The sequence below is a fragment of the Perca fluviatilis genome, chromosome 7 (genome assembly GCF_010015445.1).
Source record: "Perca fluviatilis chromosome 7, GENO_Pfluv_1.0, whole genome shotgun sequence".
Lineage (NCBI taxonomy): Eukaryota > Metazoa > Chordata > Actinopteri > Perciformes > Percidae > Perca > Perca fluviatilis.
Window position 1 is genome coordinate 20,156,466 of NC_053118.1, and position 22,062 is coordinate 20,178,527.

A 22,062-nucleotide genomic window follows, 5' to 3' on the forward strand; every position below is an offset into this window, starting at 1 on the left:
GGCCCCCTCACCCCATACTCCCGCAGCACCTCCCACAGTATCTCCCGGGGGACCCGGTCATACGCCTTCTCCAAATCCACAAAACACATGTAGACCGGTTGGAGCCTCCCCGGGCCCCCTCCAGGATCCTTGCTAGAGTGAAGAGCTGGTCCGTTGTTCCACGACCAGGGACGGAATCCGCATTGTTCCTCCTCAACCTGAGGTTCCGACTATCGGCCGAACTTCCTTCTTTCCAGCACCTTGGAGTAGACTATTTACCAGGGAGGCTGAGAAGTGTGATACCCCTGTAATTGGCACACACCCTCTGGTCCCCCTTTTTAAAAAGGGGAACCACCACCCCAGTCTGCCACTCCTTTGGCACTGTTCCAGACTTCCACGCAATGTTGAAGAGACGTGTCAACCAGGACAGCCCCTCCACACCCAGAGCCTTGAGCATTTCTGGACGGATCTCATCAATCCCCGGGGCTTTGCCACTGTGGAGTTGTTTGACTACATCAGTGACTTCCGCCCGGGAAATCGACGACAATCCCCCGTCATCCTCCAGCTCTGCCTCTAACATAGAGGGCGTATTAGTCGGATTCAGGAGTTCCTCAAAATGCTCCTTCCACCGCCCTATTACCTCCTCAGTTGAGGTCAACAGTGTCCCATCCTTACTGTACACAGCTTGGATGGTTCCCCGCTTCCCCCTCCTGAGGTGGCGAACGAAGGATGCATGTATTTTTCCGTTTCCTTACGCTTTCTTTGTGTTGGAATTTTAAATTTGGTGGATTTATGAGGACTATTTTTGACTGCTCCTCAGATCTCTGCTGGGTAAATTGAGACAGCTAGCTAGACTATCTGTCCAATCTGAATTTTCTCTTGCAAGACTATTTTGCAGCGGCTCTGTGCGGAGTTTGACACCGCCCATGACGATTCTAATTGGTTTAAAGAAATGCCATTAAACCATAGCACGTTTTCCTCCCATCACCGAGTAGCCATACCATCTTTCTGTGAGCTTTGGAGGAGGGTCTGGCAAAGCGAGACTATGGTTACACCAATACATGTAGATAAACCTGAACACTAAATCAATCCCACAACACTTAAACCCAGGTAACATAAATGCACACCCAAAACATTAACAGAACAGCATTAAAACATTCTTCGAGTAACCGTTCAGAACAGTCCCATGAGCCTTTGCAGTGCTTCAGCGCAGAGCACAACTGCCTGTTGGCCATTACAGTATTGTTAAGTAAGTTAAAGAATACAAACCCCCCGTGTATTCCCTGTATTACCTTACTGCTTTTGGCGCTATGACTACCTTCTCCACTTTTAGCATTTATTTACATCTTTTGAATGTGTCTCTGAAGCACTGTGGCCGCTCCATGGATGTATTAAGAGAACTCTCTGTGTTCGTCTGTTTGATTTGGTTTTCATGGTAATCAAAGGCAGTGTCGGGAAAAGTGAAATGGGTGCTTCGGGAGTGGACTAAAAAAATAATCAGGCTACATAAAATATATTGATGACAATGTCGTAAATTATATTTTTCAACACTGAACCTGCTACACGTTGAGAGTGACATGACAGAAAAAGTCAAGTCAAAAAGTCAGCAGAATAAATAATTGATGCCAAAAAGAAGCAGCGCATATTGCTACATTAAGGCAAGACTTGGTTAGTTTTTTAAATGAATGTAATGTATTGATATGGCACGTGTGGAAAATATAATTAATATTGTAATCTATTTTATTGTGTAACCTCTCAGTGTAATATTCATAGGTCGTAGAGCTTTTGCTTGTGAAGAGTAAAGCAGAAAATGTTGAATTCTGACATGTGTTTCCATTGACTGTGTAACGTTATTCGATCAGGCTATAAAAGAGAAGAGGTGTAGTGCCGTCTCGGTTCAGAAATTGAAATCCTTGTTTTTTTCAGATTGCCATTAATCCAGTGATCTCTAAACAGCTGGCGGATCAATTTCTTTATTAATTTGGGAGATTGATAAGGTCTTGGTCCCTATAACAGAATGTATGGTCTTATTTTTGAATATAAAGTCAAACAACAAGGAATGAGATAAAATTGTTGTGTCTTTTGGGCAAATATCAGATTCACAAGGCCAGATTTCTTCAGTTTCTTCCCAGCACATATAGTTGTATGGTGAACTTCAGACATTCTTTGACTCTGTATGTAAAAAAAAAGCTTTAAAGACTTCTCATCTCATGAGGAGCACTGTAGAAGACATTGCCACATGATTTAAGTTGGTTAATTACTTTTATGAATTGAAAATGTAAGCTGTATTTTTATGTGCACATTGGAAAAAATACTCCCTGTACATTGTGTTTTTTTGTATTGTAAAAACACCATGTTAATTAAGTGACAAGTGACAATCTGCAAGAATCCCCACATTACTAAAAGACAATGAATGTACCCTCACTGCCCATAAACCATCAATCCCAACCCAAGTCTCGGTCATGGTTACACCAATATTCTGAAATTTTCATAGGTCGTAGAGCTTTTTATTGTGAAGGGTAACGCAGAAGTGTTGAATTCTGACATGTGTTGCCATTGACTGTGTAACGTTATTGATTAGGCTATAAAAGAGAAGAGGTGTAGTGCCGTCTCGGTTCAGAAGTTGAAATCCTTGTTTTTGTTCAGATGGCCATTAATCCAGCCATCTCTAAACAGCTGGCGGATCAAAATATAAGGTCGGATCAAAATAAAAGGTCGTCATGCAACGTTACGGATCATATCCTAGTTAGCGGCAACGAGCGCGTCCTTACCACGGATCATGCGTAGGCCTATGCGGCTTAGCCTACCCAAACCTCCACCTCACCAACTGCATATAGTTCTCCAGTTCTGGTCTGTGAACAAGCCTCTAATGTAACCAGCTAATGACACAAAATAAATCAGGGGCCTGACTTTGATAGAAGCGAGGGAGGGATCCACCTACTAATAAGTGCCAAGTTTATGCCTTTGGTGGTTTTCATTGAGGGGAGTGTGAACTCAGACTCCTCTGAAGCAGAGTAAAGTTCTTTAATTTGCCATGAGTGGGCGGTTTATAGCCGTGATATAATCCATAACTCTTTCACTCTTACAACCACCCACCTCACAGATTGTCAGTACCCCTTTTCTGTCTGAGACCTCGGTAGGCTACTCTCATACCCCTCAAAAAGACACGCTAATTGAAGTGATGTAATGTTATGCCACAGAGGGCTGCCCACTGGGAGCCGCACTAGAATGGGAGGCATTGAGGAAAAAGACACAGCCCTGAGTCATGATGCCAGCAGCCACAAGAGCAAACGTTATATCTCTCAGTCTGAGAAATGACTACCTTTCCACCCAGTGTGTATGTGTGTGTGTGTGTGTGTGTGTGTGTGTGTGTGTGTGTGTGTGTGTGTGTGTGTGTGTGTGTGTGTGTGTGTGTGTGTGTGTATGTGTGTGTGTGTGTGTGTGTGTGTGTGTGTTTTGCTTTGCCAAGCAGCTTCACACACGGGGCTCATGGCTGTCATAACCCATCCAGTGATGCTGGCAGGGGAATAACCGCTGCAGTGTTGTGCCGGAGCCAGACATGACAGAAAGAACAACAACAACCTACAACTTGCATGTCTTCACACATGCCTTATAAATACAGTTTCCCTTCCCCTCAAGTCAAGATGTTCTCAGTTCACCTTTCAAGAAGAGGGAATGTAACAACTTTGAAGTGCTTGACAGACTCATCCCAAAAGAAAACAAAACAAAACACACACGCGCGCGCGGACACACACACACACACACACACACGCACGCACGCACACTTTTGGAACCACTATTCCAATAGCCTAATGCATTTTGTTCATGTAAAACTGAACATGAATGTTACACATGCAGCGTAACAAAAGTGAATGCCATGGTTATTTCTAAGAGTAACTGTCAACATTTTACCACTCAGACAGAACAGGATGAAAGAATCCTCTTTGCCAAAATTAATTTAGAGAGCTTCTTTGATTTCTATTGGATACTAATTCTAATTTTTGTAATACTCTTGTAAATGCTGTAATATCAACACTTGTTTCCACACAGTCTTACTATACATTACAGGAAAAAAACTTAATAGCCGTCTTTTCAATTATCCTAATTTAATGTGAATCACTAAGAAGAAAAGAAAATAGAGCCAAAATTGCCTGATACCTGCATGTTCTTCAGCTTGTGATCCGTCGCGCTGTACCTCTCACATTCCTCCATCCCTCTCCGGAGGAAGGCGTTCACAACAAAACTGTCTCCTGAGACATGGAGAAAATACACCGATCAGCTGATATACATCTCAAGCTCAACCTATAGCCTATATCAGATTTTCATAATTCATAAAGCTTCATTATACAAAATAATCTATCTTTATTCTCACCTTCAGGGTTTTCTCTGCGCTTACACGCTTCAGATCATCAGAAACAGGGATGCAAAACAGACAATTGTTACTTTTTGTAAGACTTTAATCGAAATAGGCCTACCTAAAAATGTGTCAATCAGTGCCAATGTGTCAATACTTCTTACCATGTTTTGACTGAAGTTTCCCCATTCTTAAGTCACTCTTCCCTGGATCAATAAAGGTACTCCGATGTCTGCTTCAACATGGTCACATTGTGTTTGTTCTGCAAGAAGAAAACTCCAACTTCATCCAAAGGCAGGTAATTAAGTCGCGTGATCATTAAAGCATCAGTTGTGTGTGTGTGTGTGTGTGTGTGTGTGTGTGTGTGTGTGTGTGTGTGTGTGTGTGTGTGTGTGTGTGTGTGTGCAGAAATAAGATCAATCTGTAAAAATGATCAGTGGAGGAGAGAGGGCAACACTCGCTGTCTGTCTCTAGACTTCCCTTCAGTCCAACTGAATGTAGAAAGCGCTTTGAACACAGCAGCGATTCCGGAGTGTCAAGATAGACAGAGCATGTACGGTACTTCCGGTTAGTGCTTTTACCAAACAAAATATCAATATTGATAAAAATGTTGCAACCAGTGTTTCAAGTATACACATTAAGAAAATGTTGGGAGAAATGTGTACAAAATGTATGGAATAAAAACAAAGTGGGTCCAAATGAAATAGCTTGACTCAATCAGACATGGATGTTAGATCAACATCCATTTCATTCTAAATCTGCTTAAGGATTTCTACATTAATTTCTTCATTTCGTGAGTGTTGCATTAATCATTCAGTGCCAATTAATTGTTTTTTAATAATTGATTACTCACTCGGTCTTAAAAGAGTCTCTGAAATGATAACAAATAACGAACAAAGTCTTAAAACAGTTTATGGCATTTTAGAGGGGAAAAGAATGGAGTACACTCAGTGATTTTCAACATTTATTAGTGCTTGTGTAAAAGTGTTTGTTTTCTCTTAAATCATACTGCAAACATAATAATATAATATTAAAGGATTAAAAATCAGTAGATGTGCTCCAGACTTTTCCCCTCTAAAGTTTATTGTCCCTGACCTGAGGGGCGCCAAATTCAGCTGCACATTACTGGAATATGTGTGGGAAAACTGTCTGAAAAACAGTACAAACAACAACAACAACGTTTTCAGTTTACACCAAGACCTAGCAAATTCTCACACTTTATGAGCTATAACAGCATGCTGGTTACCCAATTATGTTTTGATTTCTAGTTGAAATACAAATATAGGCCTACCACTATTTTGAAAAGCACTTTCATTGATTTCCGGTCATAGTTTTTGTTTAAATTGACGCAACGAACGCTGGTTTGGCTGCTCATGTGTCGTTGAATGTGAAACCGCGTCCTCTGTTGGTGTGATTTTCCGAACAGCTCATGGATTTCAAAGTAGATTTATATTTATGACGAGGACACTTTCATTATTTTGATAATTTCGTTATTTTACTAGGCCTATTTGTATCAGGAGTTTATCTCAATCAAACTAGGTAGGCTAAATGTGTAGGCCTACTAGGCTACTAAAGTTATTAGATTAAAAAAAGTTCATTAGATCTGTTTCATATAATTTATGCTGGACTTTTTCCAACCCAAATGAGATTTTGGTTTGTAAAAAAGAACGGAGGTGTCCCCATCTTTTCTGGTGTGTAGAGATAAACGCACAAGGTGCAATAACATTATTATTTAGTAAATGATTATTCTACTAGTCTGTGTGCTAATCACACACTGATAAGATGCCCCACTATATTTTCCATTATTTGTTTTAGGAGTGTGCACAACAGATGCTAAAGTTAAACTATTGTTTATAAAAGAAAACCAGGAGAACATGCTGTACTAACCACCAGACATCAAAAGCTATTCAGCAATTTTATAGTTTGCTTCTTTTGGCAGGGCGTTAAACCAGGGCCCCAGCCGCAGGACACACGCCAAGAGTTATGAATATTCATATACTAAGGCAACCTTTAGCTCAGTATGAAAACATGAATGTTATGTTAGTGTTTTGTAAATATTCCACTCTTGTGCAGATTATATTCATAATGAGGAGAGACGTTGCTTTGATCTTTGCATGTCATCAAATCCTAAACTGTTATAAGCTTGGTGTCAGTCGATCAGTCACAGCTGTATAAGAAATTACAGCCCATGTACTAACCCTTTTCCTTTTTTACCTAAACAAATCAGCTCTGCCTGGAGGAACATAAGACACATTCTCTGTTCTGCTGGAAGAACATCCTATTTTTTGTCAAAATGGTACTATATCATAGTGTCCCAGTTTCACCTTGATGAATGTGGAGTGCAGCTATTTCCTCCTGTCAATTTGTCTGCCATTTGAGGTCTCAAACACAAGACTCTCAGATCACTGTCTGTGGCTGACAGGATGAGCAGACATTTGCAAAGCTCACTGATGGCAGCTTTCTTTGATCTACTTGCTGTGCCTAATTATCACCATTTCTTTATGCACCCTGGCTCCCAGGATTCTGCCTCTTTACAAGGTATCTCTCCCTCATCCTTTTTCTCTCTCTAACATCCCACTTCAATGGATGACATACATAAGGGATGCAAAACAAAAATCTCAAGCAGAAACAACAACTGTTCATTCAATTTCTGACAGGATACTTTAGACTGGGAACAGCAAGACAGAGTTGAGGCTGCCTTTAAAGAGCAATGCTCACTTGGATAAACGTCCTGGTTTATCATCAAAGGCTGTCATGCAGATGAAGAATTGAGAAGCCCGGAAACAGCTTGCTCTTATTACGCATTTGCACAAAGGATGTGGATCATTATACTGGAAAAGTGCAAGGATTTTCTAAACTAGCGCCAATCAATGCACTTCAAAATCATTTTAAAGATCATGTGATGTTAAACTCAGAGAAATGAGTGATCGTTTCCATTGTTTGGTGTGCAGCTCTGTTCAGTTTCTTCTTAACATGCCTATAAGTATGTGTGTAAGTTAATTCCCTCCCTATGTGAATCACCATTGGCACATGCAGCGATATTCCATTGCTTTCAGCCATGTACCTGAACAACGGTTGAGAGGATAAACATCAGACTTGTTTTGTTTGGAGTTTTCTGACATTTTCAAACTGCTTGAAACAGTGATAAAACTCTGTAACAATAAGGCTTTTGACTTTTCTTCCGAACTGCGTCTTGATGGCCTTTTAACAGCTGCCTGGCTTTGGAGTAACTACAGTCAAAAGAAAAAAGGCCTCCAGACAGAGCAATTATGGTTTTATTTACCATGCCTGTTTCTACAGCTCCCCCTTTCTCTATCTTCCCTTTTTACTTTGTGATCATTGATTAAAGTATAGCTTCCTAATGTGATTCATCTCACATAAAAACTTCATTGACATAAAAAAATAGAGGTTGCCAAACAATTAGGTGTAAAAGATAGTGGCATTAAAGGAAAGGCTTTCCTTGAAGGTCTTGATTAGAGTATAAATCTTTTGCTTGATCTAAACTAAAATGAAAACCACCCAAATTGCATGTGTAATGTTCTACATAGAACATCCAAGAAAGGTCATTTTAAGTGCGACAGCGACAGGATTGAGCAGAAATGAAGCGTGTAAATAAAGATGTTTGCTTTCCTTTTACATTTAGGAACAGCCTACAGAATCCACCTTTGAAGTGGAGTGAAAAAGCTGTTGCTCAACAACAAACAAAGGGCACATTGTCTGAACCCGGCAGCTGACGTGCACAGAAGCAGAGCATTCACAGAATGCAAAACACGTTCATACCAACAATAGAGCCACTTATCTGTTCGTGTAAACTGACTGATACATTTCATAACTGAATCATCTTTTAATAGTTGCGTTTGTAGGGCAAACTGGTGGCAGCTACGCAAAAACACACATTGTCAGGCAGCATAACCATATATCACTTTGAGTCCCTGTGCAGGAGCCGGTTTCATAAAGGAGGACTACTATGTTAGCTGCACAATTGCACTCTAAGTAAAACCTGGATCAGCTTTTCACTTTTTATACATATATATGGGTTTGTTGTTTTACTCCACAAAGTTATTTAGATAACCGACAGGAGACAGACTCAAGGTCAACTGCAATCTGGTTTTATTACTGCGGGCATTTTCATTGACTGCCCTTAATGTGATTATCACATATCTAATAAAAAACACTATATTAAATCTGTCTTTCCGTATTTACAACTGTATGACAGCATCTGTGCGCCACCAAGTGGTGGCTCAAAGGCTTTCTTAAAATCTCCATAATGCATCTGCAGCATTTCAACAACACACACAAGCATAAACAATATTGTTTATTACAATTTTATATACAAAATAAAGTTGTAGGCTAATGAATGCATGAATCCAGAAAGTTTAAAGAAGATATGTTGTTAACATAAATATAGAACTGACTGACATTTTTTAAGTGATGGTCTATGAGGAACATCCCTTTTTAAAACATAACACATGAACACTGAGTGTATGAAAAAACAGTATGTTTAAGGGACAGTTCATATTTTTTAACATAAGTTGGTATCATACATTATCATTAGTTTATTCTACAGATCATGTGGATGAAGGTATCTCAGTGAGCTGGCAACTTGTATAAGAGAAATGAAGAGCAAAAAACACATTGCCATCTCAATGAGATATTTCCAATAAAATCCACAGACTGAGCTAATGTGTAGGCAGTGATATCAATTAAGGAAAGTAACTAATGCCAGTACAAATGTGAACTGTCCCTTTAACATTAGGACCCAAAAGAAGCTGAATGAAGGTTAAAGCTGAATGTTACATAAAAATATCACTTTGAAACTAAGAACAGAGTAAACAGAAAAATCCAAGCACTGGGTACTCCATCTTAAACCAAACTGCCTGAAACCGACTTGGTATTTAGGCTAGCAGCACCAACAGAATTACCTGAATAATTACTTATGTTATAGATATTTGTAAAAAAAAAAACACTGTTACTTGCCAAAATATTTAACACATTGCTGCCAAATGAATGGATTAAGCTTTATAAAAAAAGATATGAGGCATGGGATTGAGAGCTCATGAACAATCATGTGTCAGCCTTTGGGCATTGTAATAAGTTCAGACACCGTTGACCAGGTTAGCTTTTTCCTCTGTCTGTTTATCCACTGCTTGGTCCATAGCCTCCAAAAACCTCTCAAGAGTCACTGTCGGTGTCTGCAGGCAAACAAATAAAAAAAAGAATAAAAAAAAAACTATAAGACTCTTTTCTTCCTACACTCTGTAGAACAAAATAAATACTTACCTTTACAAACAGTGCATGGGATAGAAATGGTAACTTCCTCAGTGCTCTTCCACTCAAACCTTTGCTTTTTCTGGAAATGAAAAGAAAAACAAAACATTAGCCTGTGGGTTTTTTTAAGTTCTCACTGGCGCTTGATGTTATGACTAGAGCACAGAGACAGTGTGATTTGGGTGCTATTGCATTATGGGAGGATATACTCACAGAGCAATGTTCCTCAGGTTCAGACTGTGTTCGGACACCTCACTCTTTGCAAAGCCCATCGTCTCGAGCTCAAACATGGTAAACAGCTGCTGCCGGGGGTAGATGATCTGGCACTGCACATATCATGAAGCATAAACATAAGAAATTCAAATTTATCAACTCACCCTTTTAAATTCAAAATGTTGCTTTTGTACAGTTGCTACTTATGACTGTTTTAGAGGCATGTTGATAATAAAGTTAAACATTATCACTATCTTTTATGTAAAATTTATATTTTCCACTAGCCTGGGAAGCAGAAGAATCTGCAAGCTCATGGTTTATTTGCTCTGGCAGAAACGTCTGAAATGCTCTGGGTTGTTTGCATTTCTTTGAACCATTACATTAAAATCATCTTGGGGACACCAAGCTCCGGACGCAGCGACGGTGGCTTTGTAAAATGGTCTCAGTAAGGAACTTGTTTTAGTGGAACATTTGAACTCGGCAAAAGAAAACGCATACCTGCAAACTCAGAAATGTTTCAATACATGTCAATTAGTTTTGAGAATTTTCTGGAATCCAGTGCGGTCTGATATTATTCTTGCCCTGCCATTTTTCCACCTGTCCATCAAAGGAAAAAGAAAAAATGTCTTGGCCCTGCTTTCATCTTTCATTAACTATCTCACAGTCAAATGTCTATGTGTTTTTGTTGAAGTGTTCTTACATTTTGTCTGAATCGTTGTTGTGATTTCTGTTTTGTAAAATGCTGTTGCGTTTTCAGTTCAATAAAATTGAATTGCCCTTTTATCCAAAGCACTCCATCAAGGTGCTGGCCTAACCATTGGGAGGATTTGGGGTTGAGTGTCTTGCTCAACTTTGACTTTACCATTGTGGACAGGAGAAGCCGGGGATCGAACCACCAACCCTTTGATTGGTAGACAACCTGCTCTAACTGCTTAGCCTTGCACCTCACGGCCACCATAAAATAATCCCCAAAGTTTGAACATGGAAGTAAGAGACTTGTTTAGGCAGCTAGGTTTTGGATTACAAATAAAAGATTTTTTTGCTAGATTTTTTGGTCACCTTCATCAGCTCCTCCAGGCAGGAGAGGTAAATGTTGTAGATGCCCTTTACGGATGGAGGTCCGATGTACTGCTTGATGTCAGCTCTGTCCACAAACGCCAAGTCTATCTTTTCTGTCACATTGGAGGTCGTCAGGATCACCACGTTGGAATGTCTGAAATATCGAAACAAAACTTGTGCAAGTAGGACAAAACAAAAGATTGATGCAAGGATTTTCCAGTGAAGACAGTAATGAAGAGTGACTGTAAGAATGCAAAACTAAGGCTTCTGGTGTCATAGGCCATAATAATAATAATTTTTACATCCCCACTAGATATAAAAGAGAGCGAGAGAGGGATATTTTGCTCCCTTACCGTTTGATCTGGTCCAGTTGTGTGAGAACGGAGTTGACCACTCGGATGGCGTCAGAGGGCTCTGTTCCTGCCTGGCAGGCACTCCTAGCTGCTGTCAGACTCTCCACCTACCCACCATAAAAAAAATTCACAAAAGAAGCAGCCTGAGTCGCAGCAAAGACAATCCTGACCATGAAATAACTAAGGTACAACGAGTGCACAAGACAGCCTTCAGTTTTATATCAGTGAATCTGGAAGCCAATCCAAGAAGAAATGTACTCAATAATAAATGGATTTTCTTCGCTCAGATAACATAGAGTTCAATAAAAAGTTAATTTCCAAGAAGCTGATTTTCACCTCATCAATCAGGACAAACACAAGAGCATCTTTGTCGTCGATCAGTTGTTGGATCTTTTGAAACATCTTCGTGACCAGCTTACCGCTCTGTAACAAAGAGGCACGATGAAAATAATATCAGTTCCATCTAGAACATCCTCCGATTAAATAATGTAACATAAAAAAGGAGCCAGGTGTACCTCTGAGAACCACTTTGAGAACAAGCTGTGGCTGTTTATCTCAACAAATTGCCCATAAGAATACCTGCGGGGAAAGGAGTGTACTTTCAAATGAAAAGAGCAGGTGCTTACTGCTAAAGCGGTTTCAATGAAAGGAGGATTGTCTTACCGACTTGACAGCCTGATTGACAGCTTCTGAGCAAGAGCTTTGCACAGTGACGTTTTCCCTGTGCCAGGGGGTCCTGAATGTTGGCATAAACAAAAGGATAAATCACTTTTTTGCCCATCGTCTTTCACTGAACAGAAGAGCTCTCCAAATTTCTGGGATGATTCCATGTACAATGACAATAAAGGCCATCTATCTATCTCACAACCTCAACCGATTAAAATGACTGTGATTCTTCATTAGTTATTTACCGTGAAGCAGCACAACACGGTTCCACGAAATCAGGTTGCTGTTGACATTTTTGTCTGAGAAGTAAATTGTTGTTGTGACGTAATCCAGGAGCTGAAGGAAAATGAAAACAATGTGTTGTCTAGCTTTGAAAAGTGAAAATGTTATGTAATAATTTTCTCTCATGTCTCAATGATTTTTACCTGGGTTTTGACTCCACTGTCATATACCAGACTCTCCCAAATCCCATTGAATTCAGCTGTTAAGCAGAAAACAAGTCATTTTAGAGGAAAGATGGAAGTGTAATGAGAAAGAGCTAATAGATGAAAATTAAAATAATGAAAAATAAAATGACTCATTTATCATTATTATTCTGCCTTACATTTACATTTGACCAAGCATTTATCGCTTTTGATTATGGAATCCATATCCCTTGTAAGAGTAAAGGTGGTTATGACACAATTGTAGTTTTAACAGAGAAAAGAGGCTTTGGTCAGGTTGGATTCACATTGGTTAGGATGGATTCCAATGAACTTCAGGTTTTTACAGCAAAAAAGTAACAAAACATTTACAGAAGCATATTAAACCACTCCTGCTACATAATCTACTTTTCCAGTGACCATTCATATTAGAACTAAACCAATAAATGGGCTGATATTTTTTTTTTTATTATTACTTATTCAAGATATACTGGAGTGTGTTTATATGTAGGCCAATAAGTAACAATGTAACTAAAACTATGTTTATTTATTCAACGTGCTATCTTCCACAATGTCCGATGTTACCTGCTGGCAGCAACCAGTGATTGGCTGCTGAAAGCTCCTCATCCTCCTCCAAACTGAGCGTGCTGGGTCCATCCTCATTCAGAGTGAAGATGTGAATGGAGACAGAGCAGCTCTTTAAATCAAGGGGCTGAGTGGGGGGGGGGGCATGGAAAAAGAATAAACAACTGCAAAGCAATATTACTTCATTATGAAAAAGAAAAAAAACAATGATATCGATGATGGAAAATATTCAAAGCAAACCAAAACAACAGACCTGGGTTACCAGTTCCTCAAGATCAACTATAGCCACAGATTCCACATGTTTCTGCAGGAAATCTTCATCAAACTCTGTCCATCTGTAGTTTCCAAAAACCATGCTGTGGCGATTCAGCAGAGCCAGAATATGTATTCTCACTTCAGACAGTTTAGCTGTGCTGATATATGAACACGAATGGAAAAAAATAAAATAGCTGATTATTTACCCACTTGTCATAGCGGATACCATTATACCAAAATGAACGAATATCGGTCATTTAATGCATATCCTTATGTAGGTTATTGTTTGGTAAAGTGTGACTTTATTCTGTTGTTAAAGGGTCGGCTGGCACAAATGCCCAAATCATAATTTCTCATTGCATAGTGCTTTAATATGTTGTGGTCAGTTAAACAGCATTTTGAGAGTGTGCGTGCGTGTTCCTTTTTGTATTCATGGTAGGATCTGTGGTTTCTTGTGGACTCCATACACGTATTGACTGACATGTTTTAAACTACTCACTCAGCAAACCCACCTGTGAGATTTAACATGGACCTCCACATGGATGTTTTGTTTCTGGTTTCCCACCTCCATTCTGTCACCGTCCATCCCTGTAAAACTGTGGACATCATATTCCTCACATACAGTAGTTAACTGAACGGTATTCTTTATTATTGTACTTAATTGATAAGTTGTCTTAACCAAAAATAACGTTTAAATTACATGTCGTTAGCTAACGTTAGGTAAGTAGGCGATGTTGTAGCTAGCTAACATAAACTGGCTAACGTTAGCATCCTTCAAATAGTTAAGGTAAACATTCTGCTACACCGACAAAACTGAAACCATACCTTACACCATTTACGTTGTCAATCTGATAACTTGCATCAACCAAAGCTCTGGTAACCAAGAAACTTTCGACGGTCCGCTGTGCTGTCAGAAAGCCGAAAGTCGCTCGAATTCAGCGCGCTGATTTGTTACACCGGAAGCACATCGTTTGTTTTGTGGTATCACTTCCGCCTGCCGTTAGCTTAGCTTTCTTGTTGCAAAGATTTGTTGCAAGTAGCTAGTGTTACGCCTGCGACCAGTGGCAACATAATTGGTATAAACACACGTCTTTGGATATAAATAGGAAGAGATGGGGAAAAAACACAAGAAGCATAAACCGGAGTGGAGAACAGTTGATGGTATGTTTACTATTAGTTGTCGCACCGCTTTTGTTCCAGCTAGCTTTATGTTAGCTAGCTTAGCTGGCTAGCTCAACTGAAAAGACAGTAAATTTGTACAAAAAAAATCTACTCTTATATAACGTTACCCTAATATAGTCCCAAGGACAAATAGCACAGCGGGTTAGGGTTAGACATAGCTAGCTAGGCTTGTGGAATGATCTCCCAATCTAGCTACATCAAACAAAGTCAGTAGAGGAGTGTATAATAATAAAGGCACCTTTGGAGTTTAGTAACGTTAACTTTATAGGATTGTTGAGGTCATTTCGACTTGTGTTTGTATTACATTTTAAATCATTATATGATAAAGCAGTGTAAACATTGCAATGGTAATTAGATCGATGTTACCAATGTGATGTATTTTATGAGTGTATATATTGTAATGTATGTAATGTCTTAACACCGAGGTCCACATTGTAAATAAGTGTTGTATTACGCTTTCATGTGCTTACCTCTGGGTTTAACTAAGCATCCAAAGATGTTTTTACGTATGTTGTTTTTTTATATACTCAAAATAAAAATCGATCAATCATACCAATACGGTACACGTCCAACATCTCTCTGGTATAATGTCCTGCTATAATCCTAAATTAATCAGTTTTTGTTGTCGTTGGTTGTGCTAGTAAGTTAAGACAGCAAGTTACTTATAGATAGATCTGATATTCATATTTTTGCATTATCATTTTGAAATTGTATTTTAGTTTGAACACTAAGTATTACATAACCAGTTAAGCAAAAATACCAGCTATGGAATTACCTACAACCAAACAACACAGTAGAATGCAGTACAACCCTATCACAACATACAATAGAATGTTTTCTACGGACAGAGAAGCTACAGCTTATTATTACAGCCTAACATATTTGGCGTCTAAAGTAATAGCAGACAAAACTTAAAGTATTTCTACAATACTAACTTACTAATAATACTAACTTCACCTACTCCTTCCACAACTTTTCACCTTGTACCATGATTCCTATCTTACCTATCATCTTCATGTTGTCTGTTTTGGTTGTAGACTATGAGGACAAGGCTCTTGAGAAGCCCCTGAAGCTTGTGCTCAAAGTTGGAGGAAGTGAGGTGACAGAGCTCTCTGGTTCGGGCCATGACTCTAGCTACTACGATGACAGATCAGACCATGAGCGAGAACGCCACAAAGAGAAAAAGAAGAAGAAGAAGAAAAAGTCTGAAAAGGATAAAGACAAATACGTGGATGATGACGAGAGAAGACGGCGGAAGGTTAGTTTACACATATACCTTATGCATGTGTTTTGTGCCTCTATATGTTAAAACTTGGCTTTCATCCCATCTGATAGGAGGAAAAGAGGAAGAAGAGAGAGCGAGAGCAGAATGAATTAGAGGCAACAGCCTCTACTGCTGCAACAAGCGTTGGTGTGCCTGTTGAACCTTTCACATTACCAAAAAGTTTAAGTATTGGATTAGAGGTGAGTAAACTTAACTTAAGCCTGAGAATGTGACCAATGCGTTTTAATGTTTTCACTGACAAGTCACTCACATCATGACCTTATCTCATCAGCCGGAAGAGAAGAAAAAGAAGAGAGAGAGAGAGTTTGAGCTAGAGCCTGAAGAGGATGAATTTCACTCCAGTATGAAGTTGGATTTAGAACAGCAAGGAGACAGGCCGGTCCGAGCATGCAGGACACAACAAGGTAAGCATGCCTGTCTATGAGGACAATATAAAAACAAGTTTGACAAGCAAACATTACACTTTGTTTTAGCAACTATTTACTTGTAAATGTGTTAATGCATATCCGTATTTATTTATTTTTGCTCAATGCAGAGAGTGAATGCACTCCTCGTCAACAACTCCTAGAACACTTTCTGAGGCAGTTGCAGAGGTGAGGAACACTGATTCAGTCTAATTGCTGCATCCACCTGTAATGTCAGCCTACTGTCCTTCTAATGCCACAGCACTGCTCCTGAAGGGTTTTAACTAGATCACAGTCAATACTTGAAAGATCCAGAAGTGTAAAGACTAAGGTTAAGGTTAAGGCTGATACTAGTCCCTAAAGATGGATGCTGAGGTTTTTGGTTAACCCCTTTTCCCTCTATCACCATCTAGCACATGTACAAAAGAAATATCATAAATGGATTGGCATATTTCCATGATATTTACTGAGCATGATCATACTCCCCAAAACCTAAAACCTTTCAATTTTTTCACATTTTTTTCTTATACCACTCTTAAGTTCAAAATTCACCCTTGCATACAGCATGTCTTACGGTTAAATTGACAGACATTAATCAACATTAAATAACCTGAGTACATACATTGTCCTAATGGGACAACCTCCGTAAGACTCTAAGAAGAGCTAAATTAGCATTTGTTGTTTGTTCCATGCAACACCTATGTACAAAATATTGTAGAGTGCAATAAATATTGGTGCCTCTGCAGGCTGTAGGCTTTCGGTCTTTAGTCTATTTGAGCGTTTGTTATTGTTAGTGGAGGGTAAGTCCTGTTGTTGCAGAAAAGTTGTGTGTGACTTTGCTGATGTATTAGCCATAGATTGCTATCAACATGAGGACAACATCGGACCAAACGTAGATGTGGCCTAATTGTCTGATTGATTGTATTGACCTGACAAATAACAAGCACTGGCATGATCAGAGCAGAGAAAAGACAAGTCTAAACACATCTAAAGGTTGGTGCTGTACTGAATAACACCATGCATCACTTGTCTTTCCAGGAAAGACCCCCATGGATTCTTCTCATTTCCAGTAACAGATGCAATTGCTCCTGGTTACTCAATGATCATCAAACATCCTATGGACTTCAGCACCATGAAAGACAAGATTAGAAACAATGACTACAATACGGTTACAGAATTCAAGGTGAGGATACTTTTCATCACAAAGAGAGAGTTTGGATGGTGAATATGAATTTCTTCTTGAGAGTATTATAAAGTTTGCCTTCATACCTGTTTGAACACTTTCTTTGCCTTCAGGCGGACTTTAAATTGATGTGTGACAATGCCATGGTGTACAACCGACCAGAGACTGTCTATTACAAGGCTGCCAAGAAACTACTCCACACAGGATTCAAGATGATGAGCAAGGTAAACACATTTCTTATACTACATGTTTTTCTGTGACACCAACTTTGTCCATGTTCGCTGTCTTGTGGTTTAGCTTCCTTGAAAAGTAATTTACGAAGACACTTTACTTTTCCTTTGTTTCAGCTTTTATTTTTTATGTAATGTTTGTGTTTCTGTTTCTGTGTTGCACTATAGATATGTATTCTGTCTTTAACTTAAATACTTGAATGGATTAGATCGAATTGTCAGTGTAATATTTGAACATGTAAACGAGGGACTTGAGTGATTTGCTTTGTGTACGTCCCTATAAGAGACTATCTACCTTAAAATATGTTTCCATAAATTGCGCAACTTAGTTTTAATATGTGAATTTGAATAAATTGAGCAACAGACAGACTACACTAATGATGTCACCTAGAGTCAAATCATGGCACTACTCCATACTCAGTGAATAATGGAATATATTCAAAGCTAGACTATGACATGTTCTACTTCCCAGCAGCTGAGCAGTATGAGCCCTACACACACACACACACACACACACACACACACACACACACACACACACACACACACACACACACACACACACACACACACACACACACACACACACACACACAAAACAATACAGGAAGCTATTCACTATGTGAATACCAATTGACCAAGTCCAAAGATTGTCACCTAATAGCATTAGAAATTCACATCACTGTAATCACCAACAAGGTACTACTGTCCTTTTCTATTCCATTTCCTCTCTTATATATTTCCAGATAAGCAGAGAAAGTAAATGTTTCCCCTTTTTCCCTCTGCCCTGTCTACAGGAGCGGCTGTTGGCTCTGAAACGCAGCATGTCTTTCATGCAGGACATGGACTACACCCAGCAGGCAGCCATTTTGGGAGATGAAGACCTTGCAGCTGATATACCTCCTCCAGAGACAATCCCCAGCCCAGTGGAATCAGCTAAAAAGTCCAAGAAACAACCAGTCAAAGACATGAAGGAAGTCATCAGGTATTTCTTATTTGTAATATCTAGATTAAATGTGACATTTAGGGAATTAAAGTGCTCATATTATGCTCATTTTCAGGTTCATTATTGTATTTAGAGGTTGTACCAGAATAGGTTTACATGGTTTAATTTTCAAAAAACACAATATTTTTGTCGTACTGCACATGGCTGCAGCTCCTCTTTTCCCCCTGTGTGTTGAGCTTTCTGTTTTAGCTACAGAGTGAGGCATCTCACTTATGTTTAATCTTTGTTGGGAGTTGCACAAGCACAGTAGCTAGGTCAGCACTTCTAGCCTTAAGAAGTAGAGTATGAGGGCATCCCACGCTAGCAGCTAGGCGAGCATTATAACGTGCGTTACAAAGTGACGCACGTTATAACGAAAGTAAAGGCTGGACTACAATAGAGCAGTTTGGAGCAGTTTGTGTTTTCTGTTGGAGATGGTAACTCCCTTTGGGGTGGACTTTGGGCTTTTTCACTTTGTAAACCTATAACATGCACAAAAAGATATATAACACAATAAAGGAAAGGGGGAAAAGCCCAAAAGCATAATATGAGCACTTTAAATGTAGTCAGAAAGGCCAGTACTCCTGAGCATTTGATGTCCTGTGACTCAGCACCCTGTCAGTATAATAATCCAGTAACGCTGTCACTTCTTTTTGTCTCAGTTACCTGTTTGAACCGGAGGGAAACGCTTGCAGCTTGACTGACAGTACAGCAGAGGAGCATGTCCTGGCACTCGTTGAGCATTCTGCAGATGAAGCTCGGGATCGGATCAACAGATACATGCCCAACTCTAAGGTTTTCCTCTTAACTTATTGTGTATATATTTCAATTTCTACATACTGTTTCTACCCGCTATAGCTACTATATTAAATACATAAAATCAAGACATAAAATCACAAAGTGGTAGTAAGGCTTCCACTCTTCAAGGAGTTAATTCTTCACTGTAGTTTGTAGTGACAATATATTTTCTCTGTTCTGTGTTTTCAGATGGGCTACTTACGTAAAGAACCAGACAGTTCTCTTCTATATACGGTTGTAAATCAGCTTGATCCTGATGCAGAAGGTTTGTTATCACCGTGTTAGTCTTTCAAAACCCTATGTTTACACAAGATCTGCACTACATTAGTATATTTATTCTTAATTCTTTTTGGCAGAAGAGGAGACTCATAAAGTGGACCTGAGTTCTCTGTCAAATAAGCTTCTGCCTGGCTTGACAACCTTGGGTTTCAAAGATGACAGGAGACACAAAGGTATGGCATTAACATGCACTTTTGTTGATTTGATTTATATTAGTCATTGTAGTCAAATGAATAACAATTCAAAAAGATTGCCACAAGGTCTATGACTTAAATCAGATTGGTTTTTTTCTTGCTCTGTGTAGTAACGTTTCTGAGCAGTGCTTACAACATTCAGACCCTTCAGAAGAACTCCGTCTTCCCAGACCTGCTACCTGATGAGGTGGACACGCTCTATTCAGCCTATGGTGATGACACAGGGGTACAATGTGCCCTGAGGTAAGGGGACTTTTCTGTCATTGGTTAAACTTAGAATGTTAAACAATCTAGAGAAATGTGTCCCCGTTTTTAAGCTTGTAATGTGTTCACTTTCACCCTAAGCATACAGGAGTTTGTCAAGGGCTGCGGAGGTGTCACAAAGCGCTGGGTCGACAGGCTTCTGGACAAGATGACCGCAGACGATCACACTAAAGCTGTCAGTCAAATCCGACAGGTATCTGACTTGCACTTAATATACAGCAATATATGACTACATTACGTCCATCGTTCTCTCAGTATCCTCTTGACCAATTCTACTGCAGACCGCCTGGTCTCTGGACTATGTGTATGATGCTTATTTTACATTTCAGAGAAGAAACATCCCGCTAAAACCCGATGAAACCAAATCCAACATCTGTGACATGCAGGTATGCTGTAGTTTGTTTAGCAGTGATGGTGCATTTAAATCGTTGCCTGACTATCTGACTGAAGCTTTGCATTTTTGTTCAGATGGCAGATGGCACTGGCCTGGGAGAGAGCGGCTCAGTCCTGGACTTCATGTCAATGAAGAGCTATCCTGATATGTCTCTGGATATATCCATGCTGAACTCATTAGGTGATTATTCCCATCAATGCTCTGAGTGGCAGAATTTACATGTACACCAATAATCCAGTCATAAACTAATTAAGGTAGGAAGATGAGTAAGGTGGAGTCCATGGAATTGCCAAACTTACATTAATAGTGTTTACGGGTGCTTTTTAACTCTCGCAGTAAGCTTAACGAGAGTAAGATGTGTGGAGTCGCAGTATAGCCGTGTAATCACCTGAATCCTATTAAAACTCCCAGGCAGAGGCTGTCCTTCATTATGAAACACACACAACAGTCAGACTACTTGATAAACGCATTACAGAAATGATGGATATGAGGCAGTAAGCTCATTTTCTGCTTTAAATGATATGGTTATGGTAGTGCATTTTATTTTTTTTTAATGCTTTGTTAATGTCCTGCAATCACCTTACCTTTCCTCTTTCTTTATTAGGTAAAACAGTGAAAAAAGAGCCAGGCAACGATGAGGGCCAGCAGCAATTTGACGAGGCGGACAAACTCCTGCAGGAGTTCCAAGAGGCTCAGGTGGACAGAGTTGGCTCCAGACCCTCGTCCAACCTGTCCTCCCTCTCTAATGCCTCAGAGAGGGACCAGCACCACTTAGGTATCTGCAAAAGGAGTAAGACTAGAAAACTAGGTGCTCAGAAAGGAGCACTGCTAATGCTTTTTAGTTACAATTTAAACATCATATTATTGTCATTAGTATGCTAACAATCCATCATACTGTTGCTCAACTTGCTAGATATCGACTAAATGTTACACCTCCACTTTTCAGCAAAAAATGTTATTGCTTACCACGGAAAAGTAAGAGTCATATCATCTTTAATCCACAGGGAGCCCATCACATCTGGGCGTTGGGGACCAGTCTGAAATGGTTCATGATCCCTACGAGTTCCTGCAATCTCCGGAGCCAGAGAGCACAGCCAACAGCTGACCACACACACTACCATGTAGTTATCCTGGTATTAACAACACTGGGTAACATGTCTTAGACTGTTTAAATATTATGGAGACAGCAGGAGCCTCTGACCTGTTTTAAAGACTCAATATGATTGTACAGAGTGTTTTTAGTGTAATTGTATGATTTTGTATGAGTGCAACACTTGAAAAATAAATGCTTGCACCTGTATTTAAAAATGTGTGGTTCAATAAGCAAATGACAAACTATTATCAGCTACATTATATATATATATATATATATTTTATATATATATATATATATATATATATATATTATCTGCTGCATCATATATATTTCCTAAATGGCATTCCATATAAAAAAGAAAAATATATATATAGAAATTTCTATGTATATGAGCAACCTTTGCTATTGTCTTGCTATAATATGTGAGACACAATAGGGAAGTGAAAATAAAGCAATATGCATGCAGTAGGTCTATATATTGACATTCAGCATAATGTTACGTGAGAAACTCAAGACGAAAGTCACCCATGAAAGAATTGGGCTTTATATTTGAAAGCAGAAGTATCATGTGAATATCTGTGTTTGCAGTTTCCTCTTGCTCTGATGGGAAACGC

The 22,062-nt window shown here is 39.3% G+C and overlaps 3 protein-coding genes across 7 annotated transcripts in view; 1 reads left to right on the forward strand and 2 right to left on the reverse strand.

Moving 5' to 3' along the window:
- nkd2b (NKD inhibitor of WNT signaling pathway 2b) overlaps window positions 1–4,813 on the reverse strand; it is a 30,437-nt gene extending 25,624 nt beyond the window's left edge. For both annotated transcript variants that reach the window (XM_039807300.1, XM_039807299.1), the window contains exons 1-3: window positions 4,498–4,813; window positions 4,352–4,378; window positions 4,138–4,229 (exon numbers count right to left, since the gene is read on the reverse strand). In XM_039807300.1, the coding sequence (XP_039663234.1) occupies window positions 4,138–4,229; window positions 4,352–4,378; window positions 4,498–4,522 (144 nt within the window). In that variant the 5' untranslated portion in view covers window positions 4,523–4,813. The remainder of the gene's footprint in view (window positions 1–4,137; window positions 4,230–4,351; window positions 4,379–4,497) is intronic.
- Window positions 4,814–8,629: 3,816 nt separating this feature from the next.
- On the reverse strand, window positions 8,630–14,110 carry trip13 (thyroid hormone receptor interactor 13). Of its 2 annotated transcripts, none has more exons than XM_039806955.1 (14): window positions 13,980–14,110; window positions 13,667–13,750; window positions 13,153–13,312; window positions 12,900–13,026; window positions 12,318–12,373; window positions 12,138–12,228; window positions 11,890–11,962; window positions 11,742–11,805; window positions 11,563–11,649; window positions 11,227–11,333; window positions 10,874–11,027; window positions 9,815–9,927; window positions 9,614–9,683; window positions 8,630–9,525 (listed from the first exon to the last, which is right to left on the reverse strand). In XM_039806955.1, the coding sequence occupies exons 2-14, from the start codon at window positions 13,738–13,740 to the stop codon at window positions 9,430–9,432; spliced, it is 1,272 nt and encodes a 423-aa protein (XP_039662889.1). In that variant the 5' UTR covers window positions 13,741–13,750; window positions 13,980–14,110; the 3' UTR covers window positions 8,630–9,429. The 2 variants fall into 2 exon arrangements, with proteins under 2 accessions (XP_039662889.1, XP_039662888.1); XM_039806954.1 differs by having other exon boundaries at window positions 13,985–14,102.
- A 40-nt stretch (window positions 14,111–14,150) lies between these two features.
- Window positions 14,151–21,660, forward strand: brd9 (bromodomain containing 9). 3 transcript variants are annotated; one of them, XM_039806951.1, is made up of 17 exons: window positions 14,151–14,315; window positions 15,374–15,594; window positions 15,672–15,800; window positions 15,893–16,025; window positions 16,157–16,214; window positions 17,064–17,208; window positions 17,322–17,432; window positions 18,236–18,423; window positions 19,086–19,218; window positions 19,411–19,486; window positions 19,578–19,673; window positions 19,805–19,937; window positions 20,040–20,151; window positions 20,288–20,344; window positions 20,427–20,532; window positions 20,957–21,142; window positions 21,357–21,660. In XM_039806951.1, the coding sequence occupies exons 1-17, from the start codon at window positions 14,267–14,269 to the stop codon at window positions 21,455–21,457; spliced, it is 2,034 nt and encodes a 677-aa protein (XP_039662885.1). In that variant the 5' UTR covers window positions 14,151–14,266; the 3' UTR covers window positions 21,458–21,660. The 3 variants fall into 3 exon arrangements, with proteins under 3 accessions (XP_039662885.1, XP_039662886.1, XP_039662887.1); XM_039806952.1 differs by having other exon boundaries at window positions 19,581–19,673; XM_039806953.1 differs by having other exon boundaries at window positions 14,267–14,315; window positions 20,957–21,127.
- Window positions 21,661–22,062: the final 402 nt, after the last annotated feature.

What these genes read in the sequence shown, in the direction of transcription:
- trip13 (XM_039806954.1), bottom strand. An exon ending in ACAGTGGAGTCAAAACCCAG is followed by an intron (nt 12,229 to 12,317) that starts GTAAAAATCATT and finishes ATTTTCCTTCAG; the next exon opens with CTCCTGGATTACGTCACAAC. An exon ending in TCAATCAGGCTGTCAAGTCG is followed by an intron (nt 11,806 to 11,889) that starts GTAAGACAATCC and finishes CTTTCCCCGCAG; the next exon opens with GTATTCTTATGGGCAATTTG.
- brd9 (XM_039806951.1), top strand. Translation starts at nt 14,267, where the DNA reads ATGGGGAAAAAACACAAGAAGCATAAACCGGAGTGGAGAACAGTTGAT. An exon ending in GTTTAAGTATTGGATTAGAG is followed by an intron (nt 15,801 to 15,892) that starts GTGAGTAAACTT and finishes TTATCTCATCAG; the next exon opens with CCGGAAGAGAAGAAAAAGAA. An exon ending in ATCCATGCTGAACTCATTAG is followed by an intron (nt 20,533 to 20,956) that starts GTGATTATTCCC and finishes TTTCTTTATTAG; the next exon opens with GTAAAACAGTGAAAAAAGAG.